At 41.8% G+C, this 19155-nt stretch overlaps 1 protein-coding gene and 1 long non-coding RNA gene across 3 annotated transcripts; one reads left to right on the top strand and one right to left on the bottom strand.

Annotated features, from left to right (window-relative positions):
• Positions 1 to 1830: 1830 nt before the first annotated feature.
• On the top strand, positions 1831 to 13778 carry LOC135544255 (interleukin-13 receptor subunit alpha-2-like). Of its 2 annotated transcripts, none has more exons than XM_064971724.1 (10): positions 1831 to 2132; positions 2818 to 2923; positions 7645 to 7796; positions 10303 to 10456; positions 10679 to 10799; positions 10961 to 11145; positions 12162 to 12313; positions 12535 to 12676; positions 12886 to 12991; positions 13087 to 13778. In XM_064971724.1, the coding sequence occupies exons 2-10, from the start codon at positions 2833 to 2835 to the stop codon at positions 13199 to 13201; spliced, it is 1218 nt and encodes a 405-aa protein (XP_064827796.1). In that variant the 5' UTR covers positions 1831 to 2132; positions 2818 to 2832; the 3' UTR covers positions 13202 to 13778. The 2 variants fall into 2 exon arrangements, with proteins under 2 accessions (XP_064827796.1, XP_064827795.1); XM_064971723.1 differs by having other exon boundaries at positions 1832 to 2132; positions 12532 to 12676.
• On the bottom strand, positions 3566 to 7645 carry LOC135544256 (uncharacterized). Its single transcript, XR_010456314.1, has 3 exons — positions 7577 to 7645; positions 4223 to 4279; positions 3566 to 4038 (listed from the first exon to the last, which is right to left on the bottom strand). It is a non-coding gene; the product is annotated as an uncharacterized LOC135544256 (long non-coding RNA).
• Positions 13779 to 19155: the final 5377 nt, after the last annotated feature.

Here is a 19155-nt window from a genome sequence, read left to right as displayed (position 1 = left end):
CTTTAGAGTTTTTTCTTTGAAATAATTGTCTAACTTTATTACAGTCATGCATACATACAGCACCAGTCAAAAGTTTGGACACAGCTACTCATTGAAGAGTTTTTCTTTATTTTTACCATCTGCTACATTGTATAATAATAATGAAGACATCAAAACTATGAAATAACACAATGGAATCATTATAGTCACCAAAAAAAGTGTTAAACAAATCAAAATATATTTTTTATTTTAGATGATTCAAAGTAGCCAGCCTTTTCCTTGATGACAGCTTTGCACACTTTGCATTCTCTGAACGAGCTTCACCTGGAATGCTTTTCCAACAGTCTTGAAGGAGTTCCCACATATACTGAGCATTTGTTGGCTGCTTTTCCCTCACTCTGCGGACCAACTCATCCCAAACCATCTCAATTGGGTTGAGGTCGGGTGATTGTGGAGGCCAGGTCATCTGATGCAGCACTCAATCAATCTCCTTCTTGGTAAAATAGCCCTTCCACAGCCTGGAGGTGTGTTGGGTCATTGTCCTGTTGAAAAACATATGATAGTCCCACTAAGTGCAAACCAGATGGGATGGTGTATCGCTGCAGAATGCTGTGGTAGCATGCTGGTTAAGTGTGCCTTGAATTCTAAATAAATCACTGACAGTGTCACCAGCAAAGCAACCCCACACCATCACACCTCCTCCATGCTTCACGGTGGGAACCACAGATGCAGAGATCATCCATTCACCTACTCTGCATCTCACAAAGACACAGGGATTGGAACCAAAAATCTTACATTTGGACTCAACAGACCAAAGGACAGATTTCCACCAGTCTAATGTCCATTGCTCGTGTTTCTTGGCCCAAGCAAGTCTCTTACTATTATTGGTGTGCTTTAGTAGTGGTTTCTCTGCAGCAATTTGACCATGAAGGCTTGATTTATGCAGTCTCCTATGAACAGTTGATGTTAATATGTGTCTGTTACTTGAACTCTGTGAAGCATTTATTTGGGCTGCAATTGCTGAGGGTGGTAACTCTAATGAACTTATCCTCTGCAGCAGAGATAGCTCTGGGTCTTCCTTCTTGTGGTGGTCCTCATGAGAGTCAGTTTCATCATAGCACTCGATGGTTTTTGCGACTGCACTTGAAGAAACTTTCTTGAAATGTTCCGCATTGACTGACCTTCATGTCTTAAAGTAATGATGGACTGTCATTTCTTTTTGCTTATTTGAGCTGTTCTTGCCATAATATGGACTAGGGCTATCTTCTGTAAACCACCCCTACCTTGTCACAACACAACTGATTGATCAAACACATTAAGAATCAAATAAATTCCACAAATGAACTTTTAACAAGACATACCTGTTAATTGAAATGCATTCCAGGTGACCTCATACCTCATGAAGCTGGTTGCGAGAATGCCAAGCGCGTGCAAAGCTGTCATCAAGGAAAATGGTGGCTACTTTGAAGAATCTCAAATATATATCTCTATATTTTTTTATTTAACACTTCTTTTGGATACTACATAATTCCATGTGTTATTTCGTAGTTTTGATGTCTTCACTATTATTCTACAATGTAGAAAATAGTACAAATAAAGAAAAACCCTTGAATGAGTAAATGTGTCCAAACTGTATACTGTATATTTTTGATATCGCCACTTAAAGTGTGTGTATATATATATATATATATATATATATATATATATATATATATATATATATATGATTCCTGGGAAAAGGGAAAAGGGAAACAAAACATCCGTTAGTATGAGAGACCTTCAGCCTGCAACCCCCACCCATCCAGGTCAGAGCAACAGCATATTTGACTCCCCTTCCACAGAACCACATCCATGACCACACTCACAGGCTGGGTGGACAGGCTGACAGGGCTTTCGCATTCTATTTATACATCTGTTCATCAGGAATCTGATCAAACTGCAGATTCACACTAAATATGAGCTTCCTTGTTTGGTAGAGAATCCAGACTTACAGAGTACAGTACATGACCCCTGAGACATACTGTAGTCTTTCCCTGCTGCTTCTGCTGCGCTGTAGTTCACCAGAGAATACAAAAGCAGGCACTTCGCACAGCCCTGATTAGCTGGTGCAGGCTGTCAAACATCTACACAGAAGCTCTCTCACTCAATTCACAGTAAGTACTCCTTGTCTGTGGCTATGCACTTTTATCTTCTCTGTTCTCTCTGTATTGTATCCAAATTATAGCATTTTTATATTCTGCTAAATTGTTGATATAAAGCAAGTTGTGGGTTGCCTTTGTAAACACATGCTTTAATTGATTCCCTACTGTACATGCTTGAAAACATTTACTTTGTACATGAATAACAGTATATGTATATTGATTTCTATAGAGAATTCAATGGCATTCAGTACAATAGATTATAACTTGTGCATGTCTACAATGTATCTTCTTCACATTATTAAAGACTTAAAAGGTACAGTGCCTTCAGAAAGTAAAGGAGATTTCTTCCACTTTGACATTAGAGTATTTTGTGTAGATGGTTGACAAATTACAATGAAATCCATTTTAATCCCACAACAAAATGTGGAATAAGTCAAGGGTTATGAATACTTTCTGAATGCACTGTAACTGAGGTTTATATCAAGACAATTACACATTTATTTTAAATAATGCATGTTTTTGTTTTCATCCACATAATATTGTGTTTATCAGGGTTATTCCATACCCTTCAGATTCCATACTTTACTGTACTGTACTGTACTATACTGGTGTTTGCTGAGAGTATAATTCATGATAAGATATATGTGATTGATTTATCAATACTAAATTGTACAATTCATTTCTCATGATGTTCCAGGGGCCAGTTAAGAGAATGCTGAAGAGTAGAAGAGGGTGGTGGCTGACAGCCATGTTAATGCTTATATCTGACTGGAGTCAGTGCATCAAGCCACAAGAAATGACAGGTTAGTCTCTGCAGGTGTATTTTTCTATTCATTCATCATTGTCTTACTGTAATAACTTGTAATCACAGGCAGATTTCCATTCTACATCAGATTGATCTAAAACAAAAGCTGGTGTAACGCCCTGGTCTTAGTATTTTGTGTTTTATTTCTTTATTTGGTCAGGCCAGGGTGTGACATGGGTTTTGGTATGTGGTGTGTTTTGTCTTGGGGTTTTTCATAGGTATTGGGATTGTGGCTTAGTGGGGTTTGCTAGCAAAGTCTATGGCTGTCTGAAGTGGTTCTCAATCAGAGGCAGTGTTTATCGTTGTCTCTGATTGGGAACCATATTTAGGCAGCCATATTCTTTGTGTGTGGTGGGTGATTGTCCTTGTTTCTGTCTCTGTGTTACTTTGCACCAGTTTAGGCTGTTTCGGTTTTTGTGTTACGTTTGTTGTTTTTGTATTGATTCATGTTTTCCTTGTTTCATTAAAACATGAATCTTAATAGCCACGCCGCATTTTGGTCCAACTCTCTTTCACCTAAAGAAAGCCGTTACAGCTGGTCCCAAATAAATTGTTGTGAAGGTCATGGATGTGAGGCAGAATCCCTGCATGCAGACTATTTTTTAACAGACATTTAATAGATTATTTCAGATCCCTCCCATGTACTTTACTTTGAGTATCAACTCCTCCCCTTATCTGCAATATCTTCAGAAAGTTTTCACACCCCCTTGACTTTTTCCACATTTTGTTGTGTTAGAGCCTGAATTTAAAATGAATTCAATTTAGATGTTTTTTCTCCACTGGTCTACACACAATACCCCACAGTGCCAAATTGGAATTATGTTATTAAAAATGTTTACAAATGAATTAAAAATGAAAAGCTGAAACAACTTGAGTAAAAAGTATTCAACCCCTTTGTTATGGCAAGCCTAAATAAGTTCAGGAGTAAACATTTGCTTAATAAGTTACATGTGTGCAATAATAGTGTTTAACATGATTTTTGAATGACTACCTCATCTCTTTACCCCAAACATACAATTATCTATAAGGTCCCTCAGTCGAGCAGTGAATTTCAAACACAGTTTCAACCACAAAGACCAGGGAAGATTTCCAACCGCTCGCAAAGAAGGGCACCTATTGGTAGATGGGTAAAAAAAGAAAAGAAGAAAAAAAATGACATTTAATATTCCTTTGAGCATGGTGAAGTTATTAATTACACTTTGGATGGTGTATCAAAACATCAATTTGACAGAGCTTGAAGAATCTTGAAAAGAATAATGGGCAAATGTCCAGGTGTGGAAAGCTCTTGGAGACTCACCACTGTAATTGCTGCCAAAGGTGCTTCTACAAAGTATTGACTCAGGAGTGTGAAAACCTATGTAAATGAGATATTTATGCATTTTATTTTCAATAAATTTGCAAACATTCCTAAAAACATGTTTTCACTTGTGCGTAGATGGGTGATTTTTTTTAATCAATATTGAGTTTAGGCTGTACACAACAAAATGTGTAATAAGTCAAGGGGTATAAATGCTTTCTGAAGGCAAGAGGTGGGCTCCTGTGGCAATAAATCTGTCAACAACAACCAGAATAGTGGTAAATCCATCAGAAAAGGGAGATCCATGGGGGATAGCCAGCCAGTGAAATTGACATCAGAAAGGATTTGGTGGAAGGTGATGATGGAATACTCATGCCTACACTGGGAGACAGAAGGTCACGGGCCACCCCTCTGCTCTCGTGCACCCCAGGTTAGGACACACCGGGCACCAATGAAACTGGTGTCCCTCTTGGCCACAATAGGCGCAGAGCCCCAGCTCTGTCCGGCGATGCCGCGGAGAGGTGCGTCTTGAACTCACTGAAGTCAAGTTGTCGCAGTTCCGAGTTGTTATGACCGCGGCACAAATCAAAGCTTCATGGACACTATGGCCAATGTTGATTGTTTATCATTTTAAACTTGGAAAAAAGCTCCGTAATCCCAAATTTGGGACCACACAGCCACTATACCGAATAGCAGGCTAGTGACAGTACATCATTACTTTAAGACATGAAGGTGCAGTCACAAAAATCATCAAGCGCTATGATGAAACTGGCTCTCATGAGGACCACAGCAGGTAAGGAAGACCCAGAGTTACCTCTGCTGCAGAGGATACATTCTTTAGAGTTAACTGCACCTCAGATTGCAGCCCAAATAAAATAAATTCAATTAACAGACACATCTCAACATCAACTTTTCAGAGGAGACTGTGTGAATCATGCCTTCATGGTCGAAATTCCAATTTTGGGCCAAGAAACACGAGCAATGGACATTAGACCGGTGGAAATCTGTCCTTTGGTTTGATGAGTCCAAATGTGAGACTTTTAGTTCCAACCGCAATGTCTTTGTGAGATGCAGAGGAGGTGAACGGATGATCTCCACATGTGTGGTTCCCACTGTGAAGCATGGAGGAGGAGGTGTGATGGTGTGGGGTTGCTTTGCTGGTGACTCTGTCAGTGAATTATTTAGAATTCATGGCACACTTAACCAGCATGGCTACCACAGCATTCTGTAGCACTTTGCCATCCCATCTGGTTTGCCATTTTTAATTTTTAAAATTTTTACCTTTATTTAACTAGGCAAGTCAGTTAAGAACAAATTCTTATTTTCAATGACAGCCTAAGAACAGTGGGTTAACTGCCTGTTCAGGGGTAGAACGACAGATTTGTACCTTGTCAGCTTGGGGATTTGAACTTGCAACCTTTCGGTTACTAGTCCAACACTCTAACCACTAGGCTACCCTGCCGCCCCAGTGGGACTATAATTTGTTTTTCAACATGACAATGACCCAACACACCTCCAGGCTGTGTAAGGGCTATTTTACCAAGAAGGAGATTGATTGAGTGCTGTATCAGATGACCTGGCCTCCACAATCACCCAACCTCAACCCAATTAAGATGGTTTGGAATGAGTTGGACCGCAGAGTGAAGGAAACCAGCCAACAAGTGCTCAGCAAATCAAATCAAATTTTACACATGATTAGCAGATGTTAATGCGAGTGTAACGAAATGCTTGTGCTTCTAGTTCAGTGCATCAATATCTTTCAAGTAATCTAACAATTCCACAACAACTACCTAATACATACAAATCTAAAGAGATGGAATAATAATATGTACATATAAATATATGGATGAGCGATGACCAAGAGGCATAGGCAAGATGCAATAGATGGTATAAGATGTAAACATTATTAAAGTGGCATTATTTAAAGTGACTAGTGATCCATTTATTAACTTGTGTCCTGAATTTCTGCCTGACTAACGTGCCCAAAGTAAACTGCCTGTTATTCAGGCCCAGAAGCTAGGATATGCATATAATTGGTAGTATTTGATAGAAACTTCAAAGTGTTTTCTAAAACTGTTAAAATAATGTCTGTGAGTATAACAGAATTGATATGGCAAATCCATCTGGAAATTGTTTTGGGGAGGTCACAAGCCTTTCCAATGCAAGTCTATGGGTCTATATATGAAAATCCCTCCCAGATTGCAGTACTTATAGCTTCCACTAGATGTCAAGTCTTTATACCGGGTTTCAGGTTTGTTTCTTGAAAAACGAACAAGTAATAGTAGTCTTTCCAAAGGGAAAAGTAGTCTTTTGGCACGCGTGAATGAGGGCACGCTCTTCGTTATTTTCCTTTCCTATTGAATACCGTTCTTTCCTTATGAAATATTATTATTTATTTACATATTAGGGTCCCTGAGGATTGTGTAGAAACATTGTTTGACTTGTTTGGAAGAAGTTTACCGGTAGCTTTTTGGATTTCTTTGTGTGTATGTTGAAGGAGTGGATTACTGAAATCAATGGCGCCAACTAAACTGACTTTTTTTGGATATAAAGAAGGATTTTAATGAACAAAACAACTATTCATGTTGTAGCTGGGACCCTTGGGATTGCAAACAGAGGAAGATCTTCAACGGTAAGTGATTTCTTTAATCGCTATTTGTGATTTTGTGAAGCCTGTGCTGGTTGAAAAAAATATATTTTGGTAGGGCGCTGTCCTCATATAATCGTATGGTATGCTTTTGCCGTAAAGCCTTTTTGAAGTCTGACAACGCAGTTGGATTAACAAGAAGTTAAGCTTTTAAATTGTTCATGAATGTTTAATATTACAATTTTGTCATTTGAATTTGGCGCTCTCTAATTTCACCGGATGTTGTGGGGAATTATCTCGCTAGCGGGACACCTAAGTGGCCAATGATTTGAGTCTGTATGTAGGCAGCAGCCTCTCTGTGTTAGTGATGGCTGTTTAACAGTCTGATAGCCTTGCGATAGAAGCTGTTTTTCAGTCCCTCGGTCCCAGCTTTGATGTACCTATACTGACCTCACCTTCTGGATGGTAGCGGGGTGAACAGCATATGTGGGTACTCCTTCCAGACCATTGTAAAAGCATTCCAAGTGAATATGGTTGAGAGAATGCCAAGAATGTGCAAAGCAGTCATCAAGGCAAAGGGTGGCTACTTTACAGATTCTAAAATCTATTTGGATTTGTTTAACACTTTTTTAAATATTATACATGATTACATAATTGTTATTACATAATTTTGATGTCTTCATTATTATTCTGCAATGTAGAAAATAGTAAAAATAAAGAAAAAATAATTTAAATGTCAAGAAATGTATGTACCAATTAATGCTTACCGCAAGCTTGGTGCCTTTGCTCTATCAACCTTTGACCTGGAAATACTGTGTATCTCATTGACTTTCAGTGGATCCTCCTGAGAACGTTGGGGTTGATGACCTTGGCCACCTTGGGCAGCTCGACATCCACTGGACATCTCCTGTCAGCCTGACCAACGTGACTGACTGCTCAATGAGATACCACCTGGAATACTTCAACACATACCAGAACAGATGGACTGTAAGTTACTGGACACATAACTAGACATTGCCAAATGTGTACCTGACACACTGGAGGGTTATTCTAGAAACACTTGTACCGTGTTGCCTGTCTGTCAGGACTGTGTGTCCTAAGGCCACTGAGGCCCTGGCCAAGGACACTATGTTCTTATACACAGAATAACAGAAAACAATGTGGTACACCATCCATAAACAGCCTGCCAATACCAGTAATGTTAATATTTCCCCATATACAGTGACTTGCGAAAGTATTCACCCACTTTGGCATTTTTCCTATTTTGTTGCCTTACAACCTGGAATTTAAAATAAAAAAAATTGGGGGGTGGGTGGGGGGGTTGTAATATTGTAATAATCCAACATGCCTACCACCTTGAAGATGCAATATATGTTTTATTGTGTAACAAACAAGAAATAAGACAGAAATGGTAAATGGTGGTTTCCCAGAGTGGTTTCCCCTTAAACCACTCGAGCGTTGCTTTAGCAGTATGCTTAGGGTCATTGTCCTGCTGGAAGGTGAACCTCAAGCCCAGTCTCAAATCTCTGGAAGACTGGAACGGGTTTCCCCCAAGAATTTCTCTGTATTTAGCGCCATCCATCATTCCTTCAATTCTGACAAGTTTCCCAGTCCCTGCCAATGGAAAAACATCCCCACAGCATGATGCTGCCACCACCATGCTTCACTGTGGGGATGGTGTTCTCGGAGTGATGAGAGGTGTTGGGTTTTGCGCTCGACATAGCTTATTCCTTGATGGCCAAAAAGCTGAATTTTAGTCTCACCTGACCAGAGTACCTTCTTCCATATGTTTGGGGAGACTCCCACATGCCTTTTGGCGAACACCAGCTCTGTGGAGTGTACGGCTTAAAGCGCTCCTATGGACAGATACTCCAATCTCCACTGTGGAGCTTTACAGCTCCTTCAGGATAATTTTTTTGTCCGTGAGTTTAGGTGGGTGGCCCTCTCTTGGCAGGTTTGTTGTGGTGCCATAATCTTTCCAATTTATAATAATGGTTTTAATATGACTCCGTGGGATGTTCAAAGTTTCTGATATTTTTTATAGCCCAACCCTGATCTGTACTTCTCCACAACTTTGTCCCTGACCTGTTTGGAGAGCTCCTTGGTCTTCATGGTGCCACTTTCCTGGTGGTGCCACTTTCCTGGTGGTGCCACTTTCCTGGTGGTGCCACTTTCCTGGTGGTGCCACTTTCCTGGTGGTGCCACTTTGCTGGTGGTGCCACTTGCCTGGTGGTGCCACTTGCCTGGTGGTGCCACTTGGTGGTGCCACTTGCCTGGTGGTGCCACTTGCCTGGGGGTGCCACTTGCCTGGTGGTGCCCCTTGCTTAGTGGTGTTGCAGACTCTGGGGCTTTTCAGAACAGGTGTATATATACTGAGATCTGACAGATCATGTGAAACTTAGATTGCACACAGGTGGACTTTATTCAACTAATTATGTGACTTCTGAAGGTAATTGGTTGCACCAGATCTTATTTAGGGGCTTCATAGCAAATTGGGTGAATACATATTTTTTTTCTTAAAAATATATATTTTTTCTTATTATTATTATTATTTTTTAATTTTTAATTTTATTTCACTTCACCAATTTGGACTGTTTTGTGTAAGTCCATTACATGAAATCCAAATAAAAATCCATTCAAATTACAGGTTGTGATGCAACAAAATAGGAAAAAGGGGGATGAATACCTTTGCAAGGCACTGTATTTTATTTAGAGAAGGCAGAGTCCCTTAGCCAAGCAATTGCTTCCGGTCCTGCTGTGTTGAGGGTGAGTAGGCCTCCGCTGAGTTTGTAGATTGGACAGACTTCAAGAATGTGGCGCATGGTTTTCTCCACCCCACAGGCACATTGGGGGCTTTATTTAATGTTCCGTCGTGGAGGTTGGCGACGCATGGGCCAGTCCTGAAAATATTGAAGGTGGACTACTCCTTCCTGGGGTGGGTGAAACCAGACTGATGTTGTGTGAGGATAGTGATGAGGTGCTTATCTGTCAGGTCCATTAACCCCCATTATTGTGTCCAGGTCAGATATGTGTTGAAGTCGTCATTGGGTGGGGCTTCCCAGATTGGCTTACTTAATGGGAGGCATATCTTTGGTGGGTTGAGGAGGTCTTACGGAGCAGCAGTTGTGGGGCGTTTTGGACCTTTCCAATCATTCTGTGGGTAGTTTAGCGTTTCCGGATATGTGGGGGGAGTAATGTTTGCCAGGACATGGAGCCAGGGAAGAGGAGTGGATCAAAGTGTGTCTGTGATGATGCACATGGTGGAATATTTCCCTACAATGTTATCCTTTGGCTCTAGATTTGTGGTTACTTAGACAACCACATTTAGATTCCATTAAATTATACTGTTGTGTTCATGAGAGAATCATGACTACATTTTCAGATTTCGCCAATATTTTCAATATGATCTGTGTCTATAGCTATTACACCAGAGTGGTGACCAAGTTCCTGAGGTATGAATAACATGAATGTAATATTGTCTGTGTATGAATAGGTGATCAGGACTGTACGGACATGGTACCGTGCTCAGTTTGACCTGGAGAAGGAGGTCAGGGTACGGATCTCAACCATACTGAGGGGAGCCTGCACTAATGGCACTGAGCTAAAGAGCCCCTTCACAAAGATGGTCCTGCCACCCAATAACACAGGTGAGGTCAGTAGGACAATATTCTTTTGTAGATATGGAGTTGTTTGGTTCGGATGAAATGACACCGATAACCTGACAGAAAGAGGGAGAGACTTCTTTCATCTCATTATCCTATATATATAGGAAATTATCAATGATAGGGGAGTGCTGTATGGATGGAATTCTCTACAGGCGCCATCATGATAATCTATGAATCCCTTCATCTCTTTTGAATTACTACCAGGTCCAGTTGACTCCAGGGTCCAGGGATTTGGCTGCGTGTTCTACCAGAAGGAGGTCATGGAGTGCACCTGGGAGGTGGGATTAGAGGAGCCAGCCCACTCCAAGCACAGTCTGTACTTTTGGTATGTCACCCTATCATGACATTATGTACATCATAACATATCTCCTGCCATATAAACGACCTAAATGTCTGTACCTGTGTAGACTGGTTCCACTGGATGAATATAATCACTGTGAATGCTGCCCTAAATTGCATTCTGTGGGTGTCTGTGTGCTTCTCCAGGCATCGGGAGATGGAGCAGGCTGAGGAGTGCCCTCAGTACATCCACTCCAATGGGGTCAGGACTGGCTGCACATTCACCAGGGAATCACTCCCAGAATTCAGTGCTTTCAACATATGTGTGAATAGCTCCTCCCCCAAGGTGGCTTTGAGGTCGGCGTTCTTCTCCCTGCAAGTTCAGAACCACGGTAACACTCACATCAGGCCATGATATGCCTCACCTTTTCAATGCAATACTGCTATTGTTTGGATATTTGCTATTTTCCATAAACATTGTTCAACCAGCCATACAATTCCTTTCCATAACGTCTTTTGATCAGTGTTAACATATCCAAACAGATATCATCTACTTTATTAACTGGGAATTCGCGTTGCTTTTTATTGTTGCAAACTGGGAGTTTGCAGATTTTGCAGTGAGTGTGTAACGTTCCCCAGTTTCTGTGTTTTTGGTTTTGTTTGTGTATATGTATATTTCAGGAAATTGCTTCCTGGATATTTCCAAACAGCTGATTGGTTGGCCCCATTGCAGATTGGAGCTCTGGTCCCGCACTCTTGTTAGGGCATACAGCTGTCGGCAATTACCGACTCCTTCATAGCTTGAAAAGCCAGTGTTCCATTAAGGAAGAGTGTTTCTTGGATGTCCTGTGTTGGTTGTTGCTCACAGTCTTGTTTAAAGTATTTTGTAGCTGCTACTTCTGAGGTATGTGTGTGCCAATAGGACTCAGTGTCTTTCGTTATTGAAACTGTTCACTTTAAGTTTGTATTATTTTGTTTAATTTGTTCCCAGGGGGGAAGGCACCTTTGGGAGTGCTTAGGTAAGAGGCCTGTGGGCATACATATACCCTTAGTATGTACTCTGTCTATGCACCCTGTGTATTTTGGATAGCGTGCCAGGTGGTGTTAAAATAGGTAGGAGAGGGGACTCTTAACTTCTAATTTCTTTGGTTCCATCCAGCCCCTTTTCCCCACAATTACCATGTTAAGGAAATAAATTCCCAGGAAACAGTCATATTCCCTGCCATCCTTACCCGCACCTACAATCACATACCTCTTTCACTCCACGGGGAGTTGAGTGTCGCAGGGTGTTGCGTTCCAAGAGGCTTGAGTAATTGTTTTTCCTACTAACTGTTTTTTCTCAGTGAACGATACTGGTGATGACATATTTTCTTTGTGAAAACATGACTCCTTTGTGTGTACTCTGCAGTGAAGCCTGCAGCCATAGATGCACTGCATCTGGAGGCTGGTCTAGACAGGAGGCTCCAGGTGCGCTGGGACTTACCCCATGAAAGTATCCCCAGCCACTGCCTGGAGTATGAGGTGGAAACCAGTGAGGGCGCAGGCGGGCAGCAGTTGTTGGTATGCCCTTACCGCGCCCTGTGTTTATGACATGTCTGGATTAACTTCATATAGTTCATATAGCAATATCTTTTCACACCTTTTAATGTTTTGACGCATAACATTATTGAATAATTGATAGGTACTTAGATGACGCTTTGTAGAAGCAAATTCTATTATAGGTTAGAGAACAAACTTTCTGAAGTGTTCCTCAAATCTGATACTGTTCCTGTCACCAGAAGCAGAGGAATGTAACCAGGGAGATGACCCTCACTTTCCTCTCAATGGATGGAGCCCACTGCTTCCGGGTCAGGTCCAGGGTGCACCACTACTGTGCTGACAGAGGCTTCTGGAGTGATTGGAGTCGTTGGATCTGTCACCCAGGTAACATTGTGGTAAAACATTTCTCCATACAGAAATTATATCCTTAAATGCAATTTATAGAGTTGCCTGTTCCTCTTCCATGCAAATTCCTCACTTTTACATAACAAAACTCATACTAATTACTAGATCAATGCACTTTCTTCCACGTTTGGACCCCTCCCCCCTGTAAGAATGGATATTTGAACCCATCTCTTTTTCCCTTGATATAGAGCAACCTCCTGGTTTTGTGTCAGATGCTGTGGTTGTCTGTGCGCTGGTCATCGTGGTCATCTCCATGGTGGTCCTGTCTCTGTGTGGCCTGGCACTCTGGACAAAGTGAGTACACACACACACACACACACACAATCCACATTGCTAACACTGAAAGACTGGTGAAGAATCATTGCAAATCTTAATGTACTCTCTCTTAGGTGTAAAGGCAGAGAGGGGGAAACGATGCATTTCTGTCCCCTGCACAAACTGATGGAATACTCCAAAGGACTCACTGCTTGTGATCCTTTTCCCAATAAAACAAGGAACAAGTAGTAGCCTTTGCAAGCATTACCTGGGGGCACACAAACCATGACATAGAAGTTACACAGGTGATTAACCCACACACGCTCCTACGCACCCACACACGCTGCTACGCACCCACACATGCTCCTACGCACCCACACACCTTTATGCACAAAAAATGAGGAAGAGACAGTAAATAACCAATGTCATGTTCAAGACAGTAATATTGATATGTATACTGATATTAATCTCTTACGTACTGATGTGTTCAACTTAATGCTGCTCAATACAATATTAAGTAGTCTTGTCATACTGTTTATGCAATGTAAGACTCCAGGCATTAAGTTACACAGTATATCCTTTTTAAAAAATGCCACAGCTCTTTATACCCATTTTGTTTACTTACTACATGTATTTTAAATCACAAATTATACTGAAATAATTGTTTGTAGTAGTTTGATGCCATTGTATAAAGTTGAATGTATCTTAAGTCCTTTGTCTAGAATTCCCAAGCCTGTTAACATTAAATGTGTTTGATGTTGTGAAGTCATGTTTTATAAAATTATGCTTCTCATCTATACCTATAAAGATGTGTTTTGCATTTGTAGTGATTGCTGTTTCAGAGCGCTTGAGAGGTATGGTACCATGTGGCCAGTCCATGGCGACTGAGTAGACATTGTTGCTTTTACAATGACATGTTGCTGAACTGTCTTTATTTCATTGCCTCAACTGGCCATCTATTTGAAATAAGTTTCTGGAAATTCCTCTAATTCCAGTAGGAGTCCTTTATCCACCTCGAAACAGACTAGAGAATGATGCGCTCCCAGATACACATTTTAATTTCAACCATTTAATTTCTAACATTTTATATCTGATGTACTAAGTGCATCTCTGTCCCACATATTGCAGAATCATTGACCTATATTCCTAACTTCACAATGGTTTCTGGTGTTCTCCTTAAGACCTGGAAAGCAGCATGTCCTCCCTCTACACAAAGGAGATCTTTCCGACTTAGATAAATTGGATGGTAGTTATCTTGCCTCAAGTTTTAAAATCCCTGGCCAACTCACAGCTAAGAACTTTCTTAAACTTCTCATTCTATTCTAAACTCAGCAAAAAAAGAAACATCCTCTCACTGTCAACTGTTTATTTTCAGCAAACTTAACCTGTTTAAATATATGCATAAACCTTAGATTCAACAACTGAGGCACAAACTGAACAAGTTCCACAAAACATGTGACGAACATGGAATAATGTGTCCCTGAACAAAGGGGGGGGTGATTCGCCCTCACCCTCCGATCCAACAGGTCCTAGATGTGTTCATTGAGATCCGGGCTCTTCGCTGGTCATGGCAGGACACTGACATTCCTGTCTTGCAGGAAATCACGCACAGAACGATCAGTACGGCTGGTGGCATTGTAATGCTGGAGGGTCATGTCAGGAAGAGCCTGCAGGAGGGGTACCACATGAGGGAGGAGGATATCTTCCCTGTAACGCACAACTTTGAGATTGCCTGCAATGATGACAAGCTCAGTCCGTTGATTGATGCTGTGACCCACCGCCTCAGAACGGACCGTCCACCTCAATTGATCCCACTCCAGAGTACAGGCCTCGTTGTAACGCTCATTCCTTTGACGATAAACGCAAATCTGACAATCACTCCTGGTGACACAAAACCGCGACTTGTCAGTGAAGAGCACTTTTTACCAGTCCTGTCTGGTCCAGAGATGGTGGGTTTGTGCCCATAGGCGACGACGTTGGCGTGATGTCTGGTGAGGACCTGCCTTACAACAAGCCTACAATCCCTCAGTACAGCCTCTCTCAGCTTATTGCGGACAGTCTGAGCACTGACTGTTCGTTCCTGCAATAACTTGGGCAGTTGTTGTTGCCATCCTGTACCTGTCCCACAGGTGTGATGTTCGGATGATCTGATCCTGTGCAGGTGTTGTTACACGTGGTCTGCCACTGCGAGGATGACCAGCTATCCGTCCTGTCTCCCTGTAGCGCTGTCTTAGGCGTCTCACAGTACGGACATTACAATTTATTGCCCTGGCCACATTGCAGTCCTCATGCCTCCTTGCAGCATGCCTAAGGCACGTTTACGCAGATGAGCAGGGACCCTGGGCATCTTTCTTTTGGTGTGTTTCAGAGTCTGTAGGACACCAAAGAGGCCTTTTCTAAGTTTTCATAACTGTGACCTTAATTGCCTACCGTCTGTAAGCTGTTAGTGTCTTAATGACCGTTCCACAGGTGCATGTTCATTAATTGTTTATGGTTCATTGAACAAGCATGGGAAAGTGTTTAAACCCTTTTATAATGAAGATCTGTGAAGTTATTTGGATTTTTACAAAATATCTTTGAAAGACAGGGTCCTGAAAAGGGATGTTTATTTATTTGCTGAGGTTAAATGAACACCAGTTTGGTTTTAGACCTGGACATAGCACTATTTCAGCTGCAACGCTTGTTCTAGTGTTAAATTGCTTAAATAATCAAAACCATTGTGCTGCCTTTTTTGTAGACCTTTCCAAGGCCTTCGACACAGTTGATCATTATTCTCATTCAAATGCTGATGGAAATAGGCCTGGATCAGGCTTTCTTGCATGTGGTTTGACTATCTGTCAGATAGGACACTGTGTGATTTCTGATGGTGTCAAGTCTTGTGTCAAAAGCGTTCCACAGGGATCCTGGCCCATGTTCACTCCAATGCTTCGAACAGTTGTGTGAAGTTGGCTGAATGTTCACAGTTGTGTGAATGTTCACTCCAATGTCCTTTGGGTGGTGGACCATAGTTATTTTTTTTGTATCCAATTGGTAGTTTGTCTTGTCTTATCTCTGCAACTCCTGTATGGACTTTGGGGAGGCGAAGGTCGAGAGCCGTGCGTCCTCCGAAACCCAACCAAGCCACATTGATTTTTTGTTGTTGACACAACGCACTAGACGACCAGTTCTTATAGCCTTTAGCTGTACCCTTATCCTCTGTTCCACTGGTGTTGTAGAGGTTAACCCAGGCCCTGTAGCCCCCAGTTCCCCTCCTATTACCCAGGCGCTATCTTTTGTTGACTTCTGTAACTGTAGAAGCCTTGGTGTCATGCATGTTAACATCCGAAGCCTCCTCCCTAAGTGTTTTCAATTCACTGCTTTAGCACACTCCGCCAACCCGGACGTCCTAGCCATGTCTGAATCCTGGCTTAGGGAGGCCACTGGAAATTTCCATCCCCAACTACAACATTTTCCGCCAAGATAGAACTGCCAAAGGGGGTGGAGTTGCAATCTACTGCAGAGACAGCCTGCAGAGTTCTGTCTTGCTACCCAGGTCTGTGCCCAAACAGTTTGAGCTTCTACTTTTAATAATCCACCTCTCCAGAAATAAGTCTCTCACTGTTGCCGCCTGTTATAGACTCCCCTCAGCCCCCAGCTGTGCTCTGGACATCATATGTGAATTAATTGCGTCCGATTTATCTTCAGAGTTTGTACTGTTAGGTGATCTAAACTGGGATATGCTTAACACCCCGGTCGTCCTACAATCTAAGCTAGATGCCCTCAATCTCACACATATTATCAAGGAACCTACCAGGCACAACCCTAAATCCGTAAACACGGACACGCTCATAGATATCATCCTGACCAACCTGCCCTCTAAATACAGCTCTGCTGTCTTCAACCAGGATCTCAGCGATCACTGCCTCAAGGTTGCCTGGTTATTCTTTAAGTGCTTTCCTCACCATCTTAAATAAGCATTCCCCATTCAAAAAATGTAGAACTAAGAACAGATACTGCACTTGGTTCACTCCAGACCTAACTGCCCTTGACCAGCACAAAAACATCCTGTGCCGTACTGCATTAGCATCGAATAGCCTCCGATATGCAGCTTTTCAGGGAAGTTAGGAACCAATATACACAGGCAGTTAGGAAAGCAAAGGCTAGCTTTTTCAAACAGAAATTTGCATCCTGTTGCACAAACTCCAAAAAATCCATGGAGAATAAGAGCACCTCCTCCCAGCTGCCCACTGTACAGAGGCTAGGAAACACTGTCACCACCAATAAATCTATGATAATCGAGAATTTCAATAAGCATTTTTCTATGGCTGGGCATGCTTTCCAGCTGGCTACCCCTACCCTGGTCAACAGCTCTGCACCCCCCCACAGCAACTTGCCCAAGCCTCCCCCATTTCTCCTTCACCCAAATTCAGATAGCTTATGTTCTGAAAGAGCTGCAAAATCTGGACCCCTATCAAATCAGCTGGGCTAGACAATCTGGACCATCTTTCTAAAATTATCTGCCGCAATTGTTGCAACCCCTCTTTCTTTCATATCGTCTGAGATCCCTAAAGATTGGAAAGCTGCTGCGGTCATCCCCCTCTTCAAAGGGGGAGACACTCTAGACCTATATCTATCCTACCATGCCTTTCTAAAGTCTTCTAAATCCAAGTTAACAAACAGATCACCAACCATTTTGAATCTCACCGTACCTTCTCCGCTTTGCAATCTGGTTTCCTAGCTGGTCATTGGTTCATCGCAGCCAAGCTCAAGGTCCTAAACAATATCATAACTGCCATAAATAAAAGACAATACTGTGCAGCCGTCTTCATCGACCTGGCCAAGGCTTTCAACTCTGTCAATCACCGTATTCTTATCGGCAGACTCAACAGCCTTGGTTTCTCAAATGACTGCCCTGCCTGGTTCACCAACTACTTCTCAGATAGAGTTTAGTGTGTCAAATCGGTGGGCCTGTTCTCTGCACCTCTGGCAGTTTCTATGGGGGTGCCACAGGGTTCAATTCTCGGGCTGACTCTTTTCTCTGTATACATTAATGATGTCACTCTTGCTGCTGGTGATTCTCTGATCCACCTCTACACAGACAACACCATTCTGTATACTTCTGGCCCTTCTTTGGACACTGTGTTAACAAACATCCAGATGAGCTTCAATGCCATACAACACTCCTTCCGTGGCCTCCAACTGCTCTTAAATGTAAGTAAAACTAAATGCATGCTCTTCAACCGATCGCTGCCCGCACCTGCCCGCCCGTCCTGCGTCACTACTCTGGATGGTTGTGACTTAGAATATGTGGACAACTACAAATACCTAGGTGTCTGGTAAGACTGTAAAATCCCTTTCCAGATTCACATTAAGCATCTCCAATCCAAAATTAAATCTAGAATCTGTTACTGTAATTTAATTATGCCAATGTACTTTCATCAATTGAAAACCCTTAATCTATATTATGAGAATTTATAATATTCTTGTTTGCATAAAATAGATGCAGAGCAATCTTTCAATAATAGGTAACAGAATTTATTCTCGGAGCGTGCTGACACTTAACCACGAGCAACAGTTTATATACAGATCATGACGTCATTTCATTGCTTTAACAGAATCCCCTCCTCTCGACCGGGACAAAGTGAGGTGAAAAGTTCATTCTGACTTACAAACACACTCCCAGGTAACTTTTGACCCCTCAACATTATCGAACACCACTGAGCTGACAGTTCAAATTAACAGAACCTAGGAATGCACTCACTGTCTTATCGAAAAACCCCAGAGCTATGTTTCTGTAAGTTCAACACTAGGTTAACGACCTTATGTGTTTACACAGTCCCCAACCCATTTGTTTCTTCCTAGTTGGAATGGTGTTTATTAACTTGAATTACTCCTTGTCCGTGTCACACAATCCCTTCTTATGAACTCGTATTGCTAATCAGATACAATAACAGAGTATACATTTTACTTAGTTACAGTTCCATTTAAAATGATTAGTTCAGTCATTTAATTATAATTTTACCAACAGAATCGGCTTTCTATTTCGCAACAAAGCCTCCTTCACTCATGCTGCCAAACATACCCTTGTAAAATTTACTATCCTACTGATCCTTGACCTAGGCCATGTCATTTACAAAATATCCTCCAACACTCTACTCAGACTGCATCCAATTTGCTATCATAGTGCCATCCGTTTTGTCACCAACGCCCCATATACAGTGCCT

Source organism: Oncorhynchus masou, chromosome 8 (genome assembly GCF_036934945.1).
Source record: "Oncorhynchus masou masou isolate Uvic2021 chromosome 8, UVic_Omas_1.1, whole genome shotgun sequence".
Classification (NCBI taxonomy): Eukaryota; Metazoa; Chordata; class Actinopteri; order Salmoniformes; family Salmonidae; genus Oncorhynchus; species Oncorhynchus masou.
The sequence above is the reverse complement of the archived record's forward strand: the minus strand, read 5'-3'. Positions and strand labels throughout refer to the sequence as shown.